The sequence below is a fragment of the Lycium barbarum genome, chromosome 4 (genome assembly GCF_019175385.1).
Source record: "Lycium barbarum isolate Lr01 chromosome 4, ASM1917538v2, whole genome shotgun sequence".
Lineage (NCBI taxonomy): Eukaryota > Viridiplantae > Streptophyta > Magnoliopsida > Solanales > Solanaceae > Lycium > Lycium barbarum.
Window position 1 is genome coordinate 23886317 of NC_083340.1, and position 22338 is coordinate 23908654.

Here is a 22338-nt window from a genome sequence, read left to right on the forward strand (position 1 = left end):
CGCAAGGCGGTTTGGCCGAGCCGATTTTTAAAAAAACGCCTTTTATCACATTCAATTTCAATTTTTCCCTAAATTGGCATGAAATTTTCAGTTTTATTTACTTATAAGATGATGATACGCAATAGATTTCAACGTAAAAATCTAGGGATAATGTATCTGTGAATGTCAATTTCACTTCTGCGGTTTCAATTTTTGAAAATAAAGCTGACTAATTTTCTCGATATATAAAGTTGACTAAAATAACCTTACAGTTAAACACTAAGTTTTTTGAAAAATATATTTTAAAAAAATTAAAAAATGGCTTTTAATCAATTTGGAATATATATATATATATATATATATATATAAGATCAATTTCAAAAATATATAAAAAAAACTATTTTTTTTTTATATTTCGTGGATTGTTCCACGAAATGCAAAATAAAAAATAAAAAAAACAGTTTTAAATTAAAAAATAAAACAGTTTCGTTAATATAAATAAAACTGTTTTTTTTTTATTTTGCATTTCGTGGAACAATCCACGAAATATATATATATATTCCTATTTCATTTTTATATAAACGAAATGAAAATAAAATTATTTTCCTATTTCGTTTTTTAATACACGAAATGCAAAATATATATATATATATATATATATATATATATAATTTTCTATTTCGTTTTTTTATTCACTAAATACAAAAAAAAAATAAACCTATTTCATTCATTAGATTACGAAATGCAAAAAAAAAATAAAAAAACAAATCAATTTCATTCATTAATACACGAAATAATATATATATATATATATATATATATATATATATATATATATATATATATATATATATATATATATATATATATATATTTTCCAATTTCCTTTTTATACGAACGAAATTAGAAAAAAATTTATCCTATTTCGTTTTTTAATACACGAAATGCAAAAACAAAAAAAAAATTATAATTTCCTATTTCTTTTTTTATTCACGAAATAAAATAAAAAAATATCTATTTCGTGGATTGTGTCATGTAAAAAAAAATCATTTTTTTCACGAAATTAAAAAAAAAAAAAAAAAAAAAAGCTATTTCGTGGATTGTTCCACGAAATGCAAAAAAAAAAATTAAAAAAAAAAAAAAAAGAGTTGCTGCTATGAACAGTAACTGGGGTATTTCGTTGAATGATCAACGAAATACCCATTTGGGTATAAAAAAAAAAAGACAGCCTATTTTGGTCTAATTGCTGTAAAAATATGCCATTTTGGCTCCGGACTCTAAAATGATGGGCAAAAATGTTCTTTTCCCCGTTAGCCGAATTATGATCCCTTTATTATCACATATGTATTCTACAATTTTGTGATGTCTCTAACACAACAGTCACCACATTTAATTTCATTAAGGATCTTGAACAGGAACCTCAAGCTACTATCACCCAAAATAAATATTTGACAAAGACCCTTGGAACTAACTAGGTAAATCATTAGCAGCAAAGATATACACTAATCATCAGAAAAAGTTTTCTTATTTTGTTCTGGTTCTTTAGGTTGGTAAACTGCTTCCAGACACTCTTTAGCTCTATGTACTTTTGACTGAAGGTAAAAACTCCCATTTTTAGCATTTCGCTCAAACAAGTTGTCATACTTCTGCAAGAAAAACGATACGCAACTTATTATGGTATATTGAAGACAAAAGCAGAGTTGCAAGATAATGACAAACATTAAGCGAACCTGCACAATTTCTTCCCATGATGAATTCTCAGTGACACCAAGAATCTGCCTTGCCTCTGCTTCTGTCATGGTTTTACTAGCTCTTTTAATATTCTGCACTGCCTCTTGAGCAACACCATTTTTCGAGGCATCTGCCATCAGGAAGCAGTAAGTACATACGTGCATGGAAGCAACATATAGCAAACCAAACACCCCAACAGCTCAAGTCAGAATATCGGATCTTTCCACGTTTCATTCCTTGAGGTAGGGATGGGCTTTTTTTTTTTTTTTTTTCTGGGGGGGGGGGGGTCCAATATCAACTCAACCATGTTATTTTTCACATTGATTAACAGTTCTTTGAAGTGCAGATTTTGTTAGTTATATCTGTAGCAAATAGTTATTGCCGAAACAGTTGATTCTACAATTCACGGCATTCCTTGGGAATTACATTAATCTCGTATCTAATGAACACGATAGTGCAACAGTCTTGAAATGCTTATGATGCAGAACAGAACGACTCAAATTAATTGCATATAAAGTCAATTTTAAAATAGGGAGAACATGAATTCAGAAGATACTTACTGGCCAATGCCTGACGATATGCTTGAACAAAAGCCCTTGCCAATATAGAAGAACCCATTACTATTAAATTAGCAAGAATTCTTGCAGCCTGCCTCAAGAACATTGTATAATTGCCGAAATGAGACATCATTTCAAGTAAGTGCATGGATCAGGAGAATGCACTTGAAAGGATAGAAAACGACATCAAATGAACAGTGAAATAATGTGAGCTATGGCCTGAAATATCCACTTTTTCTATGATAAGAACCATGGTAAAAAGAGGACCAATTTTATGATTTTACTTTTTTTAGGGGGGTAGAGAAGAGGTCACATGGTTAGTCACTAAACTATTTTACTTGGCCATCAAATAGGGTTGCCAGTGCAGCCCAGCTGAGTAAAGAGAAAGCCTAACTTAAAATGGCAAAAGATAAAAAAAGGAGCAAAAAGCACATAGGGGGCAAATACTTCCCAAAATATATTGAGCTTACAAGTAAAAACTAGATCTCAGACTAAATAATCATTTTTCACTGCCTCAATCACATTGGCTACAGCAGATTTAAAAAGTGACTACCCTAAAAAGGATTGACTGACCAATTCAAAAGGCAAGTACTAAATTCATCATGGTAAATGGATCGCCTGCTTAATTATGTTATCAAAGAAATGCACAAGTGCAGCATCCTATGGCACTGAGTGGAAGTCATTCCACATGCAAGTATTTAGAAGATTCTTCTACCTATCTAGAACTTTGCCACATAGTGATGCTGCAGAAAAATTTACAGAAATAGACAATCCTTGCTGAGGATTGAGATCTGAAGACAAGCACTACAAATTTACAGTAGTATTCAAGATAGTGCGTAATTATATATACCCCTCTACAATTCTTTTTAAAAGTCAGTCAGACTGGTATCTAGAGGAAGAAATGGGCCTATTAATTACATGTAGAAAGCTTACATTTAAGATGATCGGAAAAATTGGAAAACAGTGTTTATCAATTATCATGTGTCCCAAATACAGTTCGTGTCAATCAGCACAACATCACTGAGCATGAGCAAAGAGTTCATGCATGAAGGAAATAAACAGTAAGCACAAGAGAACATACAGTGAACTCTCAGTTACACGAATTAATAACTGTTCATTTTTCTAGATATATAGTTGTTAACTGCATTGTTATGGCCACCCATGATTCTTTTAACCCATTTAAAACAATTATATACCATAAACTAATAAACAATAAATATGTTTGTACCTCAAAAGAGGCATTTTCTACAACAATGAGTAATCTAAAGGATTTTTTACAAAATCATTAATATAAAATATTTGAACATTAATTGTTAGATGATCACAAAAAAGATATACATATATGAGATATTAAACCTATAGATTCACAACTCTTTATATTCTGCTTGAGATAATCTACATAACAATAACTAATCTAACTCTTAACAGCTTAAGCATCAAGTGAGGGCCTTAGCGAGAAAGGAATTAGAGCAAAACAAAGAAGAGACTGCTAGTCTATCAAATTATCATCATTTTTACATTGACAAACCAGGATAACATCAACAATTAGAAGGCAGGCTGATACTTGTCTAGCTGGAAGCACAGTGGACCGCTCTCCAATTAAGAAATGAAATGCTCATAATTTCTAGTAAATGTACAAGCAATTGAAGATCGTCTATATTGCTAGTGACTTGACAAAGTAATGAATGAAGAACTGCAAAAAGGACATCAGCGATAAAAAAGATGATAGATTCCTTTTTGGATACATTAAAGTAAAATTTCATTAATAATTGCATCCAGTAGATGCTGAAATTGCAAGCTGTCGCAAAAAAAAGAAAAAAAAAAAAGAAAAAAAAAGAGAGGAAAGATTAGCTCCTGAAACAATGATCCTGCTAGAAGCTTCCTAAAGAGCTTACACAGTCAAAAAACTGAACAAAAATTATTTACAGTGTGATGTTTGTTCAGCAAAAAGTATTGATAAGGAAAAAAAAAGAAAGATCATAGATTTTTTTTTTTTTTTTTTTTGCGTCAATTAATGTCCTTTGCTATGGTGAAGCCCTAAATTGCCTGTACCAAAAGCTAGGATGTGAGGAGGGGCAAAAGAAATCATAAATTGGCATGCTGAGAGAGGAGGGGCAAATGTGTTTTTTTTGGATAACTGTGGTGTCCGGACCAGCTTGCACGCACCTAGACAAATTCCACGGGGTACCTGCTACCTCCCACCAGCACAGGTGCTGGGTCGCTCTATCAAATAAGGGTGGACAGATGGGAAGAAATCACTTAGTGTTTTTTGCCTCCGCTGGGAATCAAACCTGAGACCTCATATTTCTCAACCCACTTAATTGACCATTAGACCACACCCTCGGGTACTAGAAGAGGGGTAAATATTAAATTAGGATAAGTGTACTATAGATAATTCCCAGCAAGTTTTGACAAGAGATAACGAGATCAAGGAGAGATGAGGATAAAAAGTTTAGCTACACTCAAAGAATGAAGTCTATAAAAGTAAAGTGTCCAATGGAAAACATGTAAGTTACAAACACCCTGGCGTCAAGATGGTATCTCTATAAGGTTTGAAAGTGTCTCGAAGAGGTGCTAGTTAATTCTATACTAAGGAGTGGAATGGAGAAGAAGTACCTTAATTCCAATATATAAGAATAAAGAGATATTCAAAGTTGTGTAAACTATCGTAACAGAAAACAATATGAGTCATAAATGAAGTTCTGTAAAAAAGTAATAGAACATTAACTTGAGGACATTATACTAACAATATAGAACAGGTCTGGATTTATGTCTGAGAAATCTAAAGAAGAAACTATATTTTGCTAAGAGGATCAATGAAAAAAAAATTATATTCTTACTAAGAAGATAAATGGAAATTTTTAGGGCGAGAAGGAAAGATCTACACATGATATTCATTGACCAAAAGAAAGCGTATAATAGAGTCCCACCAACTTTCTTGGGGAATCTAATATAAATTTTCTCTTTCTAAAAAAATGCTCCCAGACACAGATTCCCAGGTAAGCAAAATAGATCCAGATCTGATTCTCTCTCCTCAGACCACCATCACAGCCCTCACTCCAGCATGACTCCAGCTCTCTCTCTCCTCCATAGCCTCCATCTACAACTTTTTCTCTCTCTCCTCCATAGCCTCCATCTACAGCTTTTTCTAGTTCTTTTGCTTTCTCTCTCCTCCAAATCTTTTCAGATCTACCCTCTGTCGACATCAGCGACCTCTGACAGTGCCGGATAAATTTTCCGGCGACCTGTCAGTGCCGGAGAAAAAAAAAAAAAAAAACAAAACTCCGGCGACCTGAGTTGCTGCCGGCAGAATCACCGGTGACATCTGACAGTGACGGCGACCACATCAATCAACATAAAACTCCTTCAGTTTCAGTGACTTTCATTAGAAACATGCAGGGCTCACACCTTTTTTTCATCAGTGGGGATAAATCCTTTGAACTCAGGAATACAGGGGATAAATATTATAACTGGTTTTCATTAATAGAAAGGGGCAAGAGATATACAAGCAAGATCAATATGGATATTCAGAACCTGAGATGGGTGTGCGAAGCGCTTATTCAAGCATCAAAAGGCACTGGTCGACTATATAGAAGGTGGGGTAGAAAACAACAACACAATCTTTTTAGAGTTTACCAAAATTTCAATGTTTATGGTAGATTTGTTCGCATAGAGGTTTGGCATGGTTCATCTAAAGCAGCAGTGATAATCCCTGAGATCAGCCTCAACAGTGGATGGTCAGATATTGCGAAGAAAATCCTTCAATTTCTGAAAGAATTCAGCGAAGCAGAGCCACTGCTTCCTCCTCCCCCATTGACAAAATCTTATCGTGCAGCTGCTAGCATTGACAGATGGCCAGATATAAGTCAAGGAACCAACAAAGGAGAATTGAATGGAAAACATCCTTTGCACAGAAGCTTGGTTGGCACCTTCAATGATCCATTTCATCACAGTCCCAATCCCGAAACTATTCAGAAATGGTTCATTAGTAGATGGAGAGTTACTGCTGGCATCAAAGTCATACCTTTAGACCACAATCAGTTCCTCTTTGAGCTTCCTTCCAGGCAAGAGGCAATAAGGGTAAAGGCAGGGAATTGGTTCTGGAACGGAAGACATCTTTCTTTATCTTGGTGGTCGCATGACATTTTCTCATTGCAATCTGGTAACTGCTCGGAAAACATATGGTTGAAAGTTTTTGGAATCCCTCTAAATGCTTGGTCAATGGATACTTTTGAACATATAGGGGCTCGTTGCGGGGGTTATGTCGGTGTTGATGAAGATACGAAGAACAGAACCCACCTGATCTGGGCTCGCATCTGCGTCAAAAAATCAGCTATGAAGTTTCCGGCAAGTTTGAATTTTGAATTTGATGATAGGATCTTCGAATTGCCAATAATTAAGGAAATCCGGTCTTTTTCTTTACATGCTGGTCCTTCAACTGGTTTGCCCGAGGTTGGTAATAAGATGGGATCAAATTCTCTCTCAGCTCCATGTGCTAATACCATTAATGATTCACGTGACACACGTGTGGAAGAACCTGTGGAGAAAAGAAGGAATTCGAAGGATTTAAACACAAATGGGCCGGCCTTATTCTCTTCTAATAGTCAGGGTAGTAAGAAACACTACAAAGGGAGAACTTCATTAGCTTTGAACAACGGTTACTACACTAAAGGCCCACTTACAAGCAAACACTTCAAGCAACACAAAAAGAAGCAAGTGTGGAGATCATCTGTACCAAAGCTGGACCCATGCTGCTTCAGAGCTTCATTCTCTTTTGATCCTTTTGAACTAGAAATTCAAGCTTCTAGTCTCAGGGATTTAGAACTCATGGAGGGGACACTGTCCGAGCCTGAAGCAGATGATGAAGCGGTTTACGCAGGGCACTCGATGGACCCACATATACCCAAACCGATATTCTCAGCACTGTCCGTTTCAAATGAATCTGACTCTGGTATCTCATCTCAGTCCTACAACAGTTTTCTTCCTTTGCCTTGGCATGATCCACAAATTCAAACTGTTGATATCCCTGATGTGGTGGAAACCTCAAAATGGACGAAGTTGACAATGATGAAGGCTTGCAAAGTGTTGGGGGTAAATGTTGCTGGGTTTGAACACGAACTTCTGGGAATTATTCTGAGAATGGAGGAAAAAAGGAAAGTGCAGATTCTTGAGCAAAAAAATAAAACAGGAGAATTAAAGAAAGGGAAAAGCAAAGCAGTTACTGAACTTAAAAGATTGGATTGGGGTCTCCAGGACGGGAGTGGGAAGAAAGAGAGGGGCAGGTCTCACAAGGCTCATTCCAGATGAGAGTCAAAACACTCAGCTGGAATGTGCAGGGTCTCAACAATAAAGACAAGAGAAGCACTTTGAAATCTCTTATTCACAAGTGGGGAGTTAATATTATTTGCCTGCAGGAAACCAAAATAGAGACATGGAATCCATCTCTAATCAGGCAAATTTGGGAAAACAGATGGATCTCTTGGGCAGAAGTCAAAGCAATTGGTACCAAAGGTGGGATATTAATAATGTGGGACAAAAGAGCTTGGAAATGTGTTGATTTTGAAGCAGGAGCCTTTTCTTTATCATGTAGATTCAAAAGTCTTGCTGAGGATTTCAAATGGGTTTTTACTAGTGTTTATGGCCCTCATACCAATCCAGAAAGGGAGGATCTTTGGCTCGAGTTAGCATCTATCAGGGGATTGTGGTCTGACCTATGGGTCATAGGAGGGGATTTCAATGTGTGCAGATTTGTGGGGGAAAGATTAAACTGCGTTAGAAGATCAAGGGCGATGCTGGGCTTCTCCAACACTATTCTAGACCTGGATTTGATTGACCCTCCACTTCAGGGAGCACAATTTACCTGGTCAAGAGGGGAGGAGTCTCTCCAAGCCTCTAGAATTGACAGGTTCCTTATCTCAACAGAATGGAGCGAGATGTTCAATACTATCAAACAGTACCCCTTGCCTAGAGTTTTTTCTGATCATAAACCAATTATCCTGGAAAGTGGAGATTGGGAGACCAGACCTTCTTATTTCAAATTTGAAAACATGTGGCTTCAAGCTGAGGGTTTCATGGACATGATAGAAGGATGGTGGATTTCTTACACTGTATTAGGCACCCCAGACTTTGTGCTAATGCAGAAACTAAGGAATCTCAAGAAAGACATTACTAAATGGAATAGGGAGGTCTATGGAACAATCAAGACTCAAAGGAACAAGGCACTCAAAGAACTTTGGAAGCTGGACCAGTTAGCTGAGCTCAGAGCTCTCTCTACAGAAGAGAAAGGTCAGACATTGAATCTCAAACTTGAAATTCAACAAATAGCAACCGCTGAAGAGATCTCATGGAGACAAAAATCAAGATGTTTATGGTTGAAAGAGGGGGATAAGAATACAAAGTTTTTCCAAAGAATGACCAACTCTCATAGAAAGGGCAATACCATTGACAGACTCAAAATAGGGGATGAAGTAATTGAAGACAAAGGAAGGATCAAGGATGGTATTCTGGAGTACTATCAATAAATTTACAAAGAAACTGAATCTTGGAGACCCTCAGCTGTCTTTGAAGGTCTGTCAAGTCTCAACACAGTGGATAAAGAGGACCTTGAACTTCCTTTCACCGAAATGGAGATTTTAGAAGCTCTCATGACTTGTGCCCCTGACAAAGCTCCAGGCCCTGATGGTTTCACTATGGCTTTCTTTCAAAAATCATGGAACTTCATCAAAGCAGACCTGCTAGCAGCTTTTAATTTCTTTCATCAGAACTGCCAAATGGTGAGATCATGCAATGCCTCTTTCATTGCTCTTATCCCAAAGAAGAAAGGGGCCGCAGAGCTTAGAGATTATAGGCCTATAAGTCTTATAGGCAGTGTCTACAAATTGCTGGCCAAAATTTTAGCTAAGAGGCTCGGAAAAGTGGTGGATTCCTTAGTTTCTGGACAGCAGAGTGCTTTTCTGAAGAATAGACAGATCACTGATGCATCTATGATTGCCAATGAAGTGCTAGACTGGAAAATTAAAAGTGGTGAGACTGGGATCCTATGCAAATTAGATATTGAGAAAGCTTTTGATCAGCTTAACTGGGCTTATTTAGTCAACATTTTGAAGCAAATGGGTTTCGGGGAAAGGTGGATAAGGTGGATTTATTTCTGTATTTCGACAGTGAAGTTTTCAATTCTGGTGAACAGAAGTCCAGTTGGGTTTTTCTCTTCTCAAAAGGGACTCAGGCAGGGGGATCCATTGTCCCCTTTCCTCTTTATCATTGCGATGGAAGGATTATCTCAGCTGTTAGCAAAGGCCAAAGAACTTCAGTGGATTCAAGGGTTCCAAGTGGGCAGAAATCCTTCCACCTCAGTCTCAGTCTCTCATCTACTCTATGCAGATGACACCCTTATATTTTGTGGAGCTGATTGTCAGCAGGTCTCTAATCTCAACACTACCCTCATGATCTTTGAGGCCATCTCTGGACTTCATATCAACATGCGTAAGAGCACTATATATCCAGTGAATGAAGTGACCAACCTAGAAGCTCTTGCTGATATTCTTAGCTGCAAAACAGGCTCCTTTCCCACCACCTATTTGGGACTTCCTTTGGGTGCTAAATTCAAATCATCTGGGATATGGAGTGGGGTCATTGAAAGAATGGAGAAAAGACTAGCCACTTGGAAGATGCAATATCTCTCATTGGGTGGCAGGCTCACCCTCATCAAAAGTGTCCTAGACAGCATTCCCACTTACTTTATGTCACTCTTCCCTATGCCAACCTCAGTTCTAAAGCAAATTGACAGGCTTAGAAGGAAATTTCTATGGGAAGGTAACAGTGTTACTTATAAATTCTCTTTGGTCAAATGGCAATCAGTTATTCAACCCAAAGGCCAAGGGGGGCTGGGGATTAGAAATCTTAAGTTTCATAACAACAGCCTACTCATGAAGTGGCTTTGGAGATATGGTCAAAATGAGACAGGGTACTGGAAGGAAATCATCAAAGCTAAATATGGTATTCAAGACCACTGGACTGCAAAGAAAAGCAATGAACCACATGGTGTTGGAGTATGGAAACACATCAGTAGTCTCCAAGAGGAATTCTTCCAGGCTGTCTCATTCAAGGCTGGAAATGGGCTCAAGATCAGATTTTGGCAGGACAAATGGCTTGGGGACACTTTAGTAAAAGATTTATTTCCCTCACTATTTCTGATAGCTTCTAACAAAGAAGCAACATTAGCTCAATATAGAGTTAACAACTGTTGGACACCAATTTTAAGGAGAAACTTACAGGATTGGGAAGTTGATGATTTTCTTTCTCTATTAGAAAGTTTGGGACAAAGTACTTTGGTGGCAGATTTTCAGGACAGAATACTCTGGGGCAATTCTAAGGAAAAGATTTTCACTGTGAAGGAATGTTACAACAACTGGTGCTCTCAAAATAGCCTTTTAGAGGTTTGGCCTTGGAAGCTTGTATGGAGAACCAGACAGCCTCTCAGAGTTACTTGCTTCACTTGGACTGCACTGAAGGAAGCATGCCTAACACAAGACAATCTTAGAAGGAGAGGTGTAATAGTTGTTAACATGTGTACCATGTGCAAGCAGACCAATGAAAGTGTCAACCATCTATTTTTGCACTGCCCTGCAGCAGCTAGCCTCTGGTTTTTCTTCTACTCTATGCTTGGTCTACAATGGGTAATGCCCTTCAACATCAAAGATGCATATGCTAGCTGGATACTCTGGAGAGTTGACAAATCCATTAAAAGAATTTGGAGAATGATCCCAGCAGTAATTTTTTGGACCCTATGGAAGGAGAGAAACAACAGATGCTTTGAAGGAATCTCAACTCCTATTTGCTCTCTAAAGTCTAGGTGTTTAGTTAGTCTTTTTAGTTGGCATTTTTTTGCCCCTGTAAACAATGTGGGTAACTTTCTAGATTTTATCAGCTCCTTTTCTCTAGTTCAGTAGAGATAGGACATCTTTAGATTGTTCTACAGGTTTTGCCAAGCCTGTCAGCTTTTCCCATCTGTAACCTTGCATCTTCTTGATGTTTTACTAATGAATTTTATTACTTTACCAAAAAAAAAAAAAAAAGAGTCCCACCAAATTAATGCACTATCATTGAATGTTAACCTGTGATAGCAGGTTAGTTACAATTTTAACCAGATTACGAATTGATGCTCATAAAGAAATTTACTTGTAATTACTTAATGTGACATGACTGTTGTAAATGCCTTTTTACACCGTCAGTGCATAGAACTTATACTCTACTTCATGTGGTAAATAATTTTATAGTGTTGGGGAGTCCTCATATACAAGTAGTATACCCAAGGAGTAGAGAAATCTACAACAAAATACGTTCTCTTCCAAAGTCACCCAATCATCGATACATACAAGAACCTCATAGGTGCACCAAAAAGAAACTAGAGACACAAGACTACTTCTCACATGTACAAAATCTTTCTTTACCCTATCAAAAGCCCTTTATACCTCTCCGTCCGCACTCCCATAAGAGCTAATGGGACTACATCCTATGCCTTGAGTTCTCTTTCTTCTTTTGAAACTCCAGCTATGCAATGCTTCCTTTAATATACTTAACATAACCCACTCTATTCTAAACCAGTTTAGAGCCTTCCACTACAGGAAGAAATGTAATAGATATGCAACAAAAACTTTCAAAATCTTCAATCTCCACTTATACAAAAAAAAAAAAAAAATCTTCAATCACCTCTAAGAAACTTGTAACCCTTTTTTTTTTTTTTTTTTAAATATATTGGAAGAACTCTAACTTAGAGAAAGAGGTCGTTTTGATGATAAGTAATCTGATCAATTGTTTTCCTATTACCGATTCATATGAGATTATACATTTCAATACAGATGTTCGACAATTCTTATAAATAGCTGTTGAATTATTATTTTTTTAGTTTAAATTCTTAGAACTAAAGTATGATCACTACCTCGGTAATCAATTGAAAAAAGTAATTTAGTTTAACTTTGATGATCATGCCCCTACAGCTAGAGCTTCTTTTGTTCTTATTTTATAACATTCACATTTATATCTTTCAGAAGGGAAATTATAGGACATAAGGAATCATCTGTACAAACTTATCGCGAAAAAAAGGGGGAGTCATCTCTACAAGCTATCTCCATTGAGGACATATTTCATTAAGCACGAAGGTGATACCTACCATTTTGAGTACCAACATAATCAATACTTTCTAACTTTCTTTCTCCTATATATCCTAAGGTTTAGTCCCATCTCCATAATCAAACAGTGTATCAATTTGGTTTTGGCGAAGAGCTAAAACAAATCCTAACCTTACCACTTTTAAGGACTTCTATAAACAAGCAAACTGATGAAACTCAAAGTCAAAGTAAAATGGGATTGGCAAGCATATCTGGAAGAATATTGCATCGAGAACAAAAAAAATAAAAGCACAAACATACCATTGCTCAAATTATGATATGAACCCAACCAGGCAAGCTTTGAATATGAGTAACCTAAGAAAAGACAAAACACCAGAGTGGATCAATTAGATTCAAAAATCAAAAGCTACTTGTATACATAATATAAAGTCCCCCATAAGACCAGTTACCATAAATAGTTAAAAATTCAAAAAGAAGCTAAAATCCAAGCATCAAAGGTTAAATATTTTTTGTTTTTTTCTATATGGCTAGTCAAAGATTAAAATGCTTATTTGAGCATCTATGAGTTTGAAGAAAGCAACAATATGAATCATCCTCCAGATGAAACAAATAACCCACATCAGACTAAAAGTATCAGCCAACTAAAGAAATGATTCCTTCATGAGTCTTCCACGCTTTGTATTCCTTTTTTTTTTTTTTTTTTTTACATGGGGGAAAAATAAAAAAAATAAAAAAAGAATGCAAAGCATGCATTCTCTTCCACTCCCTTGTCCCCCCTCTCCCTTCTAATCCAAATTCTTCTACCTAATCACTGTTATCAAATATCAGTGACTTCTTCTTTAAGTTTTATCTAAGACAAAATCACTACCCTCACAAGAAATGTTATTTTGTTTAGACTTTTGATGTATTAAACAGAATTACTTCCTTGGTGAAGCATTGTCACATCAGTTAGATTTTCAATTAACAAAAAACAAAAAAAGCAGAGCTCAAAATGTGGAAAGTAGAGCATCCATGATACATATTACTACCAAAAAAACCTTTCTACTCTCTGCATAATTTTCTGATGCAGAATAGTTCATCATTTGTAAGGTATACAACTTCGATAAGAATTCCTTGCAACAAAAAGTGATATTAGGTAATTTCAACAGGCGATGGTATATCAACGGACATAATCCCATTCTTTCACTGAAGAAGCAGAAACACTGCTGTGAACTGAGAGATAAATTTTGATGTAGAAATGCAAAAGTAAATCCAGTCACTCTACCAAATAAGGGGCAATATTGACACTTGTATGTGCTTCTTGGGCTAGGTTAGCATGCCAAGATAACACCCACATCCTTTGTCATTCCAGCTTCTTGTCATCGGTAGGATTGTAAAGCTGAATTAGTAGGGACTCTGGTCGATTTCAGATTTCATCTTTTTCTGGCTTTGCAACTTTTCATGTCAGTATGTCCAAAATAATGTTGGTCGTAAAAATGTAATCGGCTTCTTGGAGAATATGCCTCTTGACCAATATCATCCAGCCTTGTTCAGTTTATCTGGTAACTGTACGGCCAGTGTTTAAAACATTTTTATTTTTGATCAAGAAAACCCCATGTACTTAGCAGGCACACGCCTTAACCACTCGACCAAAGCGACGCTTATTAACATACTTATTATGACTATCCAAGAGTTTGGGATATTGTATTAGAAAGCACAATACTGGGAAGTTGCCCAAGTACAATTTATGCAGTACTTTCCTATAGCCCAGCCTCTATGTATTTACTTTCAATAGCTTATTACCTTGTTAATACAATAAAATTCCACCATTATCACTTGAAAATGTTACATAGAAATGGCTATCCCTTGATTGTAGACATTTTACACTCACTTAGAATACTTCCTATTCCAGTACACTTCTTCTGGCTGTAATCAGCCATTCCTTGAAGATCTTCATTAAACAAATTGAGAGATTTACATACAAAACGAAAGATGAAAAAAAGCTAACTCCACAATCTCTTTGAACAAGCCAGAAAATGCCAAAAACAATAAAAATAATCACATGTATACCTAAGTTGTGATCATATCCAAAAGCTTAACACTTTTCAAACAATTGAAAATCAATTATCGAAGCATATCAAGGAAAAGACAAAAGAAAAAGAAAACACTTTTTCAACAGAGATAAGATAAAGATTAAACAATTCAGATAAATGTAAAATTTTCAGGTAGTAAGTTAATTCTGTAAGAAGTTGAAATTTAAAGAGATGAGCTAAGTGACGAAAATTGGAAACCGTACCTTTTGACAGCAAAAGGCGAAATACGAAATAAGATAATGATAAACTGCAAGGCACCCCAAAAAACGTCAGCACAAGAAATAAAATTTTGTGGGGTTGGAAGAAATATAGGGATTCAAATGATTTTTGGGTGTGACACTTTTCTTGATTCGCCTTAGGCACAAGGGAAAACGAAGGCTTCTGTTTTTTTTTTTTTTTTTTTTTTCCAATTTGTGTTGGTAGAAATAGTTTATTTTTCCATTCTTGGAGCAGGTTTGGATTATTTTTAATAAAATTATTTTTTTTGTTTATTCTGCTAATTTATTCTATTATAGAACATTGTTAACTTACATACACAATTAGTATTTCTTACTTTTTACTTCTTCTAGAAGATAATATTAATTTTTTTTATAAGAAATTGTTACATAAATTAAAAAAAGAAAACAAAAGTTAATAATGTAAGGATAAGGTAGGCATTTTAAAAAGGATAAGGTAGGCATTTTAAAAAGTCAATTAGGATAAAGGGGGAGAATATCTGTTGTTCAAAGTTAAGGGGAGTTTAATTTTTAAAGTAAAATTGGGGAGTATAAATGATTTTCACCCAATTTCTATATTAAAGGAGTATTTCTTCTTATGTCAAATGATTAAATAAAAAATCTTTTTCATAAGCAAAAGGGGTACTTTTAAGACAAGTGACATAGTACCCCTCGTTCTCAACTGGTAAGACCTCGTGGTAACAAATTTGTCAAGCATAGGTGTAACAACAAAACACCCGCCAAACATGGAGCTCCCTTAATATTCTAACTACACTCAAAATCATCTTCATTCTTTTGGTAAACTTTTAACAAACACATCAAACTGGGCTAAATTTCTCTCCTTTTGAATATTTTCAGTATTTTCTTTTTTGCTCAAAATTTTCAAGAATCTAAAAAAGGTGAGAAGCTACTAGGACTAGAAGAGTAACTTATTTTCATTCTTGAATTTGAACCACGAGACTAATAAAATTGGAAGATCAATTTGGAATTGAATCTGTTTGATTGAAACACATGGAAAAGAGAAGATAAAGAATTGAGAAATAGAAATGTGGCCTCCACCAACAGCAATGAGTCATGGACCTCCATTGAATAAATTGATAGCTGTGGCCATAGACAAAGATAGAGGAAGCCAAATTGCTTTGAAATGGGCTATTGATAATCTTCTTGCCAGGGGTCAGACTATTATTTTGATCCATGTCAAAGTTAAAGCATCCGGCTCGCCTTTTTCTGGGAGCAGCAGTAAGTTTCTGTATCATGTTTCTGTTTACGCGCGCATGCCTGTGTGGGTGTTTATATGTTGATTAATCTGTATGATTTTTTGGATCAACCATATTTTTTGAACATTTATATGGATATATGAAGTGGAATGGGGATTCTTGGTCTCACATGATGTCCTGAATAAATTGACCAAATTTGTGGAAACTAATGAATATATGAACTCTTGGGATCATGAGGTCTTGAATAAATGTTGTAGGAATGACTTTTGGAGTGGATTGACAATGTTATTGATGGCGGTTAGATCTTTGCTCGAAAATTGTACAAATATTGCCACTTAGAGAATTTTTACGAAGAGAAGAATTGTTCTTAATTACCATATTCCTTTATCTATGACAAGACAAACTTGTGTATAGCCAAGAAAAAAGCTTCCTTCAAACACTTGCAAGACATGCTTACTTTTAAAATTGTATTGGAATAATGTGGGTTGGTTCGCTTGGTTGGTTTTTCGCCTTCATACTTTTACTAGCTAGAATCCTCTCAATTTTGCACTCCCTTATATTTGAGTGGTTTATGACACATCTATGTTGTCGAGTAGTTTCTATTTAATCTACCACGTGAGATAGAGATATTAGAGTATATGCGCTGAAGGAAAATGAAATCATAAGTATGATACGTTGTTACAAGGCATGTCTTGGTTGAACACCATTGTTGTTGCCTGTTGGTTCGAGCTAAAACACTGCCAAAGATGGCTGATGCAGTTGGACCCATAACAAAGAAGAATTAACATGTAGTTTAGCCGAAGTATTTATTGAATTTTCCTAATATCATAACTGTCTAATTATTATATTCTTCAAACGAGCTACTTATTTGCCCGTGATCCAGCCAGATTGGCATCTCGTTGCAAGTTCTGTGCAGAAAGGGCTAATTTCTGTATTTTACATCTGTGAAGTTACAACTCTCTCTCCCACCGCAAGAATTTGCACTTTCTGTTAATTTAATCTATGCTTATGTCATTTCTATCCGTCCCTCCCATTAAGCATGATTATCTGGTGTTTCGAGTTAGAAAAAACATTCTTAGACCTGTATGTGTTTTGATTCTTGCAAAAGACTTTCGATTATATCAATGCTATCTCAACTTCTTTCTTCAAATTTAAGATTTTTAAGCAATGTGCCACTGGTTTTCATCCAGACGAATTCTGCCTACTAGTGTTATCCTAAAATGCAATGCTATATTTCATGTATAAAGTCCAGAGTATTTCAGTCTGCCTCTTAACAGAATGAAAAATGATTCCTTTTTGCATCTTGGGATCTTCTCAGAATTCCAATCAAAAAGTGGTGAACGGAAAAGTGAGGATTATTTTTCTTGGAGTTTATTTTCTGAGACAGTATCAAGGAGTAACTCATGTACTTTTACTTATCAGAATCAAACCAGGATGCTAGCAATGATGGATCAGGAACGGAATTGGAGCCGCAGTTGAAGGAACTCTTTCTTCCTTTCCGAGTATTTTGTACACGTAAAGATGTTAGTATTCAATCTCGAAACTTCAAACGAATTCGTGATGTATCCGTAAACACAGTTCGAGAATCAAGCTTTGGCATTTAAAATTGTTTATTTTCATAGTGATTTCCTCAACGTTTCTAATATCTATTCTTCGCATGAATAAATAACAGATTCAATGTCATGATGTTGTGCTAGAGGATGCCGATGTGGTCAAAGCAATCATTGAGTATGTTAATCGAACAGCAATAGAGGTACTAATTCTTGGTGCAGCAGCAAAAGGTGGCCTTCTCAGGTATGACTCTTTCAATGGATCGAGATTTGTACTTGTTGTAAAGGGACCAAAAACATTGGGACAGAGGGAGCAATAGATATGATGTATCTCTTGAATGGAGACAATTACCTGGAATAGTAACTTGTATTATTTGGACAATCATAGTTTCAATTAACTTGAAGCTATATTTGTCACCGAACCATTGGAATGTACAGAAGCAGTGCATAAGAATACAGCAAATTTGATTCCAAAGCTATATCGGAAGTTTGTGAAGAAGAAAAGTGAATATTTGCATCTGCATTTATATATTTGTGTTAGGTCATGTCTGTTGAGCTTCATTGAGGAGCAATATTAATCACATATTCTGATACGGAGCTTGTTTTAGTTATGCGTTATATTTGGAAAAAAATATTATCTTCAGATGGTCTAATCGCAGTAGCCTTTCTGCACAGAAGATTTAAAGTCAAAGATATTCCTGCAAACGTGTTAAAAGGGATTCCCGATTTCTGCACTGTGTATATCATCTCCAAAACTGGAAAGATTTCATCTACAAAATCTGCTGCTCGCCTCGCACCATTTATCCACCCACTACGTCACCAGTTCATGCAACAGGGTAACATCAAATCTAATACAATTGAGGATTCGAACCCTCCTCCCAGAGGTATGCAAAACACTAGAAGCAAACTCTTCGATTCAGTTCATTTCATACTGCAAAGTTAATTCTGATATGTTTCGAATAGGTTCACTTTCTGGGATTCCGAAGCCTATATCTGACATACCCATGTCCAACCTTCACAGTGATACACTCAACATGAAGTAAGTCAAATTATCTTCACTCACTTCCTACTCAAAACATATCATGTTTTAATAACAATAACCAACTGCTTAGTAAAGGGCAATGAGCAATAGGCGCTTATGTAGCTGTTACTCGTTAGATAGGACAATTTGAAACTCTGAATTATCATACTTACTGGCCATACAATGTTGCATAATTTCTCATTCCGAGGCCTAAGTTGTATATCATTGGTCTAAACAGGTCTCCTTTCACTCATAGGAAAGGCCCAAATGGCAAACCGTATGAGATCTCTCAGCCAGATACTGACATATCATTTGTCAGTTCTGGTAGGCCAAGTATTGACAATATGTTTCCTTCATTTGCTGACAACTATGATAGTGGAGCAACCCCACCCCGGCTATCAGGTTTCTCTGATTTTGAGGGGCAAAATTTTGAATCCATACCCATGGGACGCAGATCCTTGGACATCATGCCATCAGAGTTGTCATATCTGTCCATGGAGGGTGATAGAGCATCATTCTCCTCGACACCGGTAGGCCATTAAATATTACTAATTTTGAACTTTTGGAAACTGTAGATACTAAGATATAAAATTTACACATTATCTTCCATTATCCATTTAAGCATAATTGTTATTCCAAATATACGAGGTTATAACATGCCCACAAAATTAGGCCACACACAAAATTAGGCCTACAAGTCATTTTGGAAGAACTGAAACTCTTCACATGTTCCACTTAAGCTTCTAAGTGGTCTTTATAAAGGTATTTCCTTTCATTTAAAGGATGATGTAGCAGCAGAAATGAGAAGGTTGAAGCTAGAGCTCAAGCAAACAATGGAAATGTATAGTACAGCTTGCAAGGAAGCACTCACAGCACAACAAAAGGTACGAAATTTCCAACCTGCTGTGCACCTTCGTGATTGCATCAATGACCTAACATGTTCTCCATTGTAGGCGATGGAACTCCAGCGCTGGAAAGCGGAAGAACAAAGAAGAATAGAAGAGGCAAGATTTTCAGAGGAAGCTGCATTAGCACTTGCAGAGAAGGAAAAGGCAAAATCTAGGGCAGCCCTTGAGCATGCCGAAGCAGCTCAGAGGCTTGCTGAACTAGAATCTCAGAAGAGAATTAATGCAGAAATGAAAGCTCTGAGAGAAGCAGAAGAGAGGAATAAGGTACTAAATAAACTTTCAAATTCAGATTTCAGGTATAGAAGGTATTCGATCGAGGAGATTGAAACTGCAACCAACTTCTTTGATCAATCTAATAAAATTGGAGAAGGAGGTTATGGACCAGTGTATAAGTGTTACATGGACCACACACATGTTGCAGTTAAGGTCCTTCGCCCTGATGCAGCTCATGGAAGACAACAGTTTCAGCAAGAGGTATAAAAATCAATAATACTTATTTATTCTTGGAGATGTGTACTTAAGAAGAAGAATAGTGTTCCCTGATGTCAAAATGTTAATGATTTCTTACTAGAGCCCATTAAAGCTATACTGAAATTTACACATTTAATGCAACAGTCTCCACACTTTCGTTTGGAATTGAGGTATAGTGAATTGATTGATTATTCGATCTGTAAAATATAACTGTCAACAGATAAACGATGCAACAGGCAACTGAAGTAAAGTGAAAATAGTTCAATTAAAACAAGATGAATGGATTTATTGGTACGTTGATGACACCGGATCACACCAATAATATAGTTAGCATCCATTACTTGTCAATAATTGCAGTCTGCAAACGAGAAAAAGATGCATCGTTTGCATCGTAAAGGTAGAACTAAGAACCGATGTATCCTAATGTAACTTAAAATACACCAAGTAGGTAATAAGGACATAAGAGTTCTATCGTCCCATTTATAATAGAACTTCATATGTAGCCCCTAATCTCACACACCCTCTTCTTTCATTGCAGGTTGAAGTATTGAGCTGCATACGACATCCTAATATGGTGCTTCTTCTAGGAGCATGTCCCGAGTATGGGTGCTTAATATATGAGTTTATGTCCAATGGAAGCTTAGAAGACCTTCTATTCCAGAGAGGAAATACTCCACCACTCTCTTGGCAGCATAGATTTAGAATTGCTGCTGAAATAGGTGCTGGACTGCTTTTCTTACACCAGAGCAAACCAGAACCAATAGTGCACCGTGATCTAAAACCTGCAAATATTCTATTGGATCGCAACTTAGTGAGTAAGATTAGTGATGTTGGTTTGGCTCGGCTTGTCCCTCCATCAGTGGCAGATACTGTCACTCAGTATAGAATGACATCAACCGCTGGGACTTTCTGCTATATTGACCCTGAATATCAGCAAACAGGCATGCTTGGTATAAAATCTGATGTGTACTCTTTAGGTATCATATTCTTGCAGATACTAACAGCCAAGCCACCAATGGGTTTGACTCACCATGTTGAGAGGGCAATTGAGAAAGGCACCTTCAACGACATGCTCGATAAATCTGTTCCTGATTGGCCCCTTGATGATGCTTTGAGCCTTGCTAAGTTATCCCTGAAATGTTCCGAGCTAAGAAGGAAAGATAGACCGGATCTCAGCAAGATTATTATGCCAGAATTAGAGAGATTGAGAACACTTGGTGAAGAAAATCCATGCCAATCAGGCTTCTATAATTCAGGCTACTCAACAAATCATAGCCAAGCTTCCATCTCCCAAGCAAGTCAACACGAATAGATTAACAACATTAGATATTCGACGACTGTTAGTAGCGGTATGACTTTTGCGGATATATTAGATTCACATATTCTGCTATATTGGAAATAATTTGTTCCTGACAGTTTTTTTCACAATAATTTATGCAGGAAAACTTAAGCTACATAAACAAGATGTAATATGGCTTCGAGAGCTCGAGGAGCACATCATGAAGCCACAATCTCCTCATAGAGTAGCGCGGAGGTATACGGAAAGCAGAGAATAGTTCTAAAGTTCTCAGGGAAAGAACTAAAAAGAAGGAGAGAAAAAGTTAAACTGATTTTATAGTAAAACAAGGGATTGTACATTTCCATCCTTATATAATATAGAAAATAGCATTTTTGGTCCTGAATTTATTACTTTATTTTGATTTTGTCTCGGGTATCGTTCAACTTTACACATTGGTTGTTAATAAATCCAACCGTGCAGTTTTGGTCCCTTTCTTGTCTAAATCATCTATTCCCTCCGGTCATTTTTGTCTGTATCTAAAAACGATAATCGTAAGTGGGATTTGATTAAATTATCCTTATCTCTTCCTTAAACGAGTAATTAATGGCTATACGCCTTCTTGGAGTAACAAGTGTGAAAATAAAAAAAACAGTAATATCTTCTTGGTTTTCTAAAGTGACGAATATTTTGGACCATTCTTTTGGTATGAATTTTACGCTTTAAACGTTGTGATTTGGACTTAACTATACAAAAAGTTATGTCCATTCAATCGAATTGTGCAATGTATATAGGGGAAAGCTACAACACTGGAAATTACATGCGACCACGCCCACCACGTGATCTGATGCCAATAATGCTGTTGAGACTGAGCTTATTTAGCTTAGTGGATACTGAGAGTTGTGATCAGTTAAGTTTAGGAAGGCCTAATTCCAAGCTCAATTAAGCTTAGCTCAGATTTGACGGGGAAAACAGTTATTTTCCAAACTCAAAATGTAGTTACAATTTCATTTCAACTACATTGCAATGACATTAATAGTGGTGTAATTTTCTCTTCTTAGTTAAGACTAGATGAACTAGTTGATTATTTTCACTAATAAGAAAATAGAGACAGATAAAGACTTGTATACCAAACGCAAAGGTTGATCATTTTCAAACCCAAGGAAAGAACAAACATCTTTTATTGTGCAAAAAAACTCGTACAAATTATACAC

General features: G+C 36.1%; 2 protein-coding genes across 3 annotated transcripts; one reads left to right on the top strand and one right to left on the bottom strand.

The window, feature by feature from the left end:
* Window positions 1-1289: 1289 nt before the first annotated feature.
* LOC132635588 (mitochondrial import inner membrane translocase subunit PAM16 like 1-like) lies at window positions 1290-14782 on the bottom strand. Of its 2 annotated transcripts, XM_060352032.1 has the most exons (6): window positions 14670-14782; window positions 13659-13939; window positions 12695-12748; window positions 2271-2358; window positions 1710-1840; window positions 1290-1625 (listed from the first exon to the last, which is right to left on the bottom strand). In XM_060352032.1, the coding sequence occupies exons 3-6, from the start codon at window positions 12695-12697 to the stop codon at window positions 1482-1484; spliced, it is 366 nt and encodes a 121-aa protein (XP_060208015.1). In that variant the 5' UTR covers window positions 12698-12748; window positions 13659-13939; window positions 14670-14782; the 3' UTR covers window positions 1290-1481. The 2 variants fall into 2 exon arrangements, with proteins under 2 accessions (XP_060208015.1, XP_060208016.1); XM_060352033.1 differs by lacking the exon at window positions 13659-13939 and having other exon boundaries at window positions 14670-14754.
* Window positions 14783-15378: 596 nt separating this feature from the next.
* LOC132635589 (U-box domain-containing protein 52-like) lies at window positions 15379-21616 on the top strand. The gene is made up of 10 exons (XM_060352034.1): window positions 15379-15920; window positions 17321-17421; window positions 17571-17692; window positions 18127-18332; window positions 18412-18487; window positions 18708-18999; window positions 19252-19353; window positions 19423-19851; window positions 20387-21197; window positions 21289-21616. The coding sequence occupies exons 1-9, from the start codon at window positions 15728-15730 to the stop codon at window positions 21158-21160; spliced, it is 2295 nt and encodes a 764-aa protein (XP_060208017.1). The 5' UTR covers window positions 15379-15727; the 3' UTR covers window positions 21161-21197; window positions 21289-21616.
* The last annotated feature ends 722 nt before the right edge of the window (window positions 21617-22338 follow it).

Excerpts from the sequence above, each read along its gene's own strand:
- LOC132635588 (XM_060352032.1), bottom strand. Across the intron at positions 1,841-2,270 it reads ATATCGTCAGGCATTGGCCA|ATGCCTCGAAAAATGGTGTT; the intron begins GTAAGTATCTTC and ends TCCTGATGGCAG. Across the intron at positions 1,626-1,709 it reads CATGGGAAGAAATTGTGCAG|AAGTATGACAACTTGTTTGA; the intron begins GTTCGCTTAATG and ends TTTTTCTTGCAG.
- LOC132635589 (XM_060352034.1), top strand. The coding sequence starts at position 15,728 with ATGTGGCCTCCACCAACAGCAATGAGTCATGGACCTCCATTGAATAAA. Across the intron at positions 18,333-18,411 it reads TTCGAACCCTCCTCCCAGAG|GTTCACTTTCTGGGATTCCG; the intron begins GTATGCAAAACA and ends TGTTTCGAATAG. Across the intron at positions 19,852-20,386 it reads GACAACAGTTTCAGCAAGAG|GTTGAAGTATTGAGCTGCAT; the intron begins GTATAAAAATCA and ends CTTTCATTGCAG.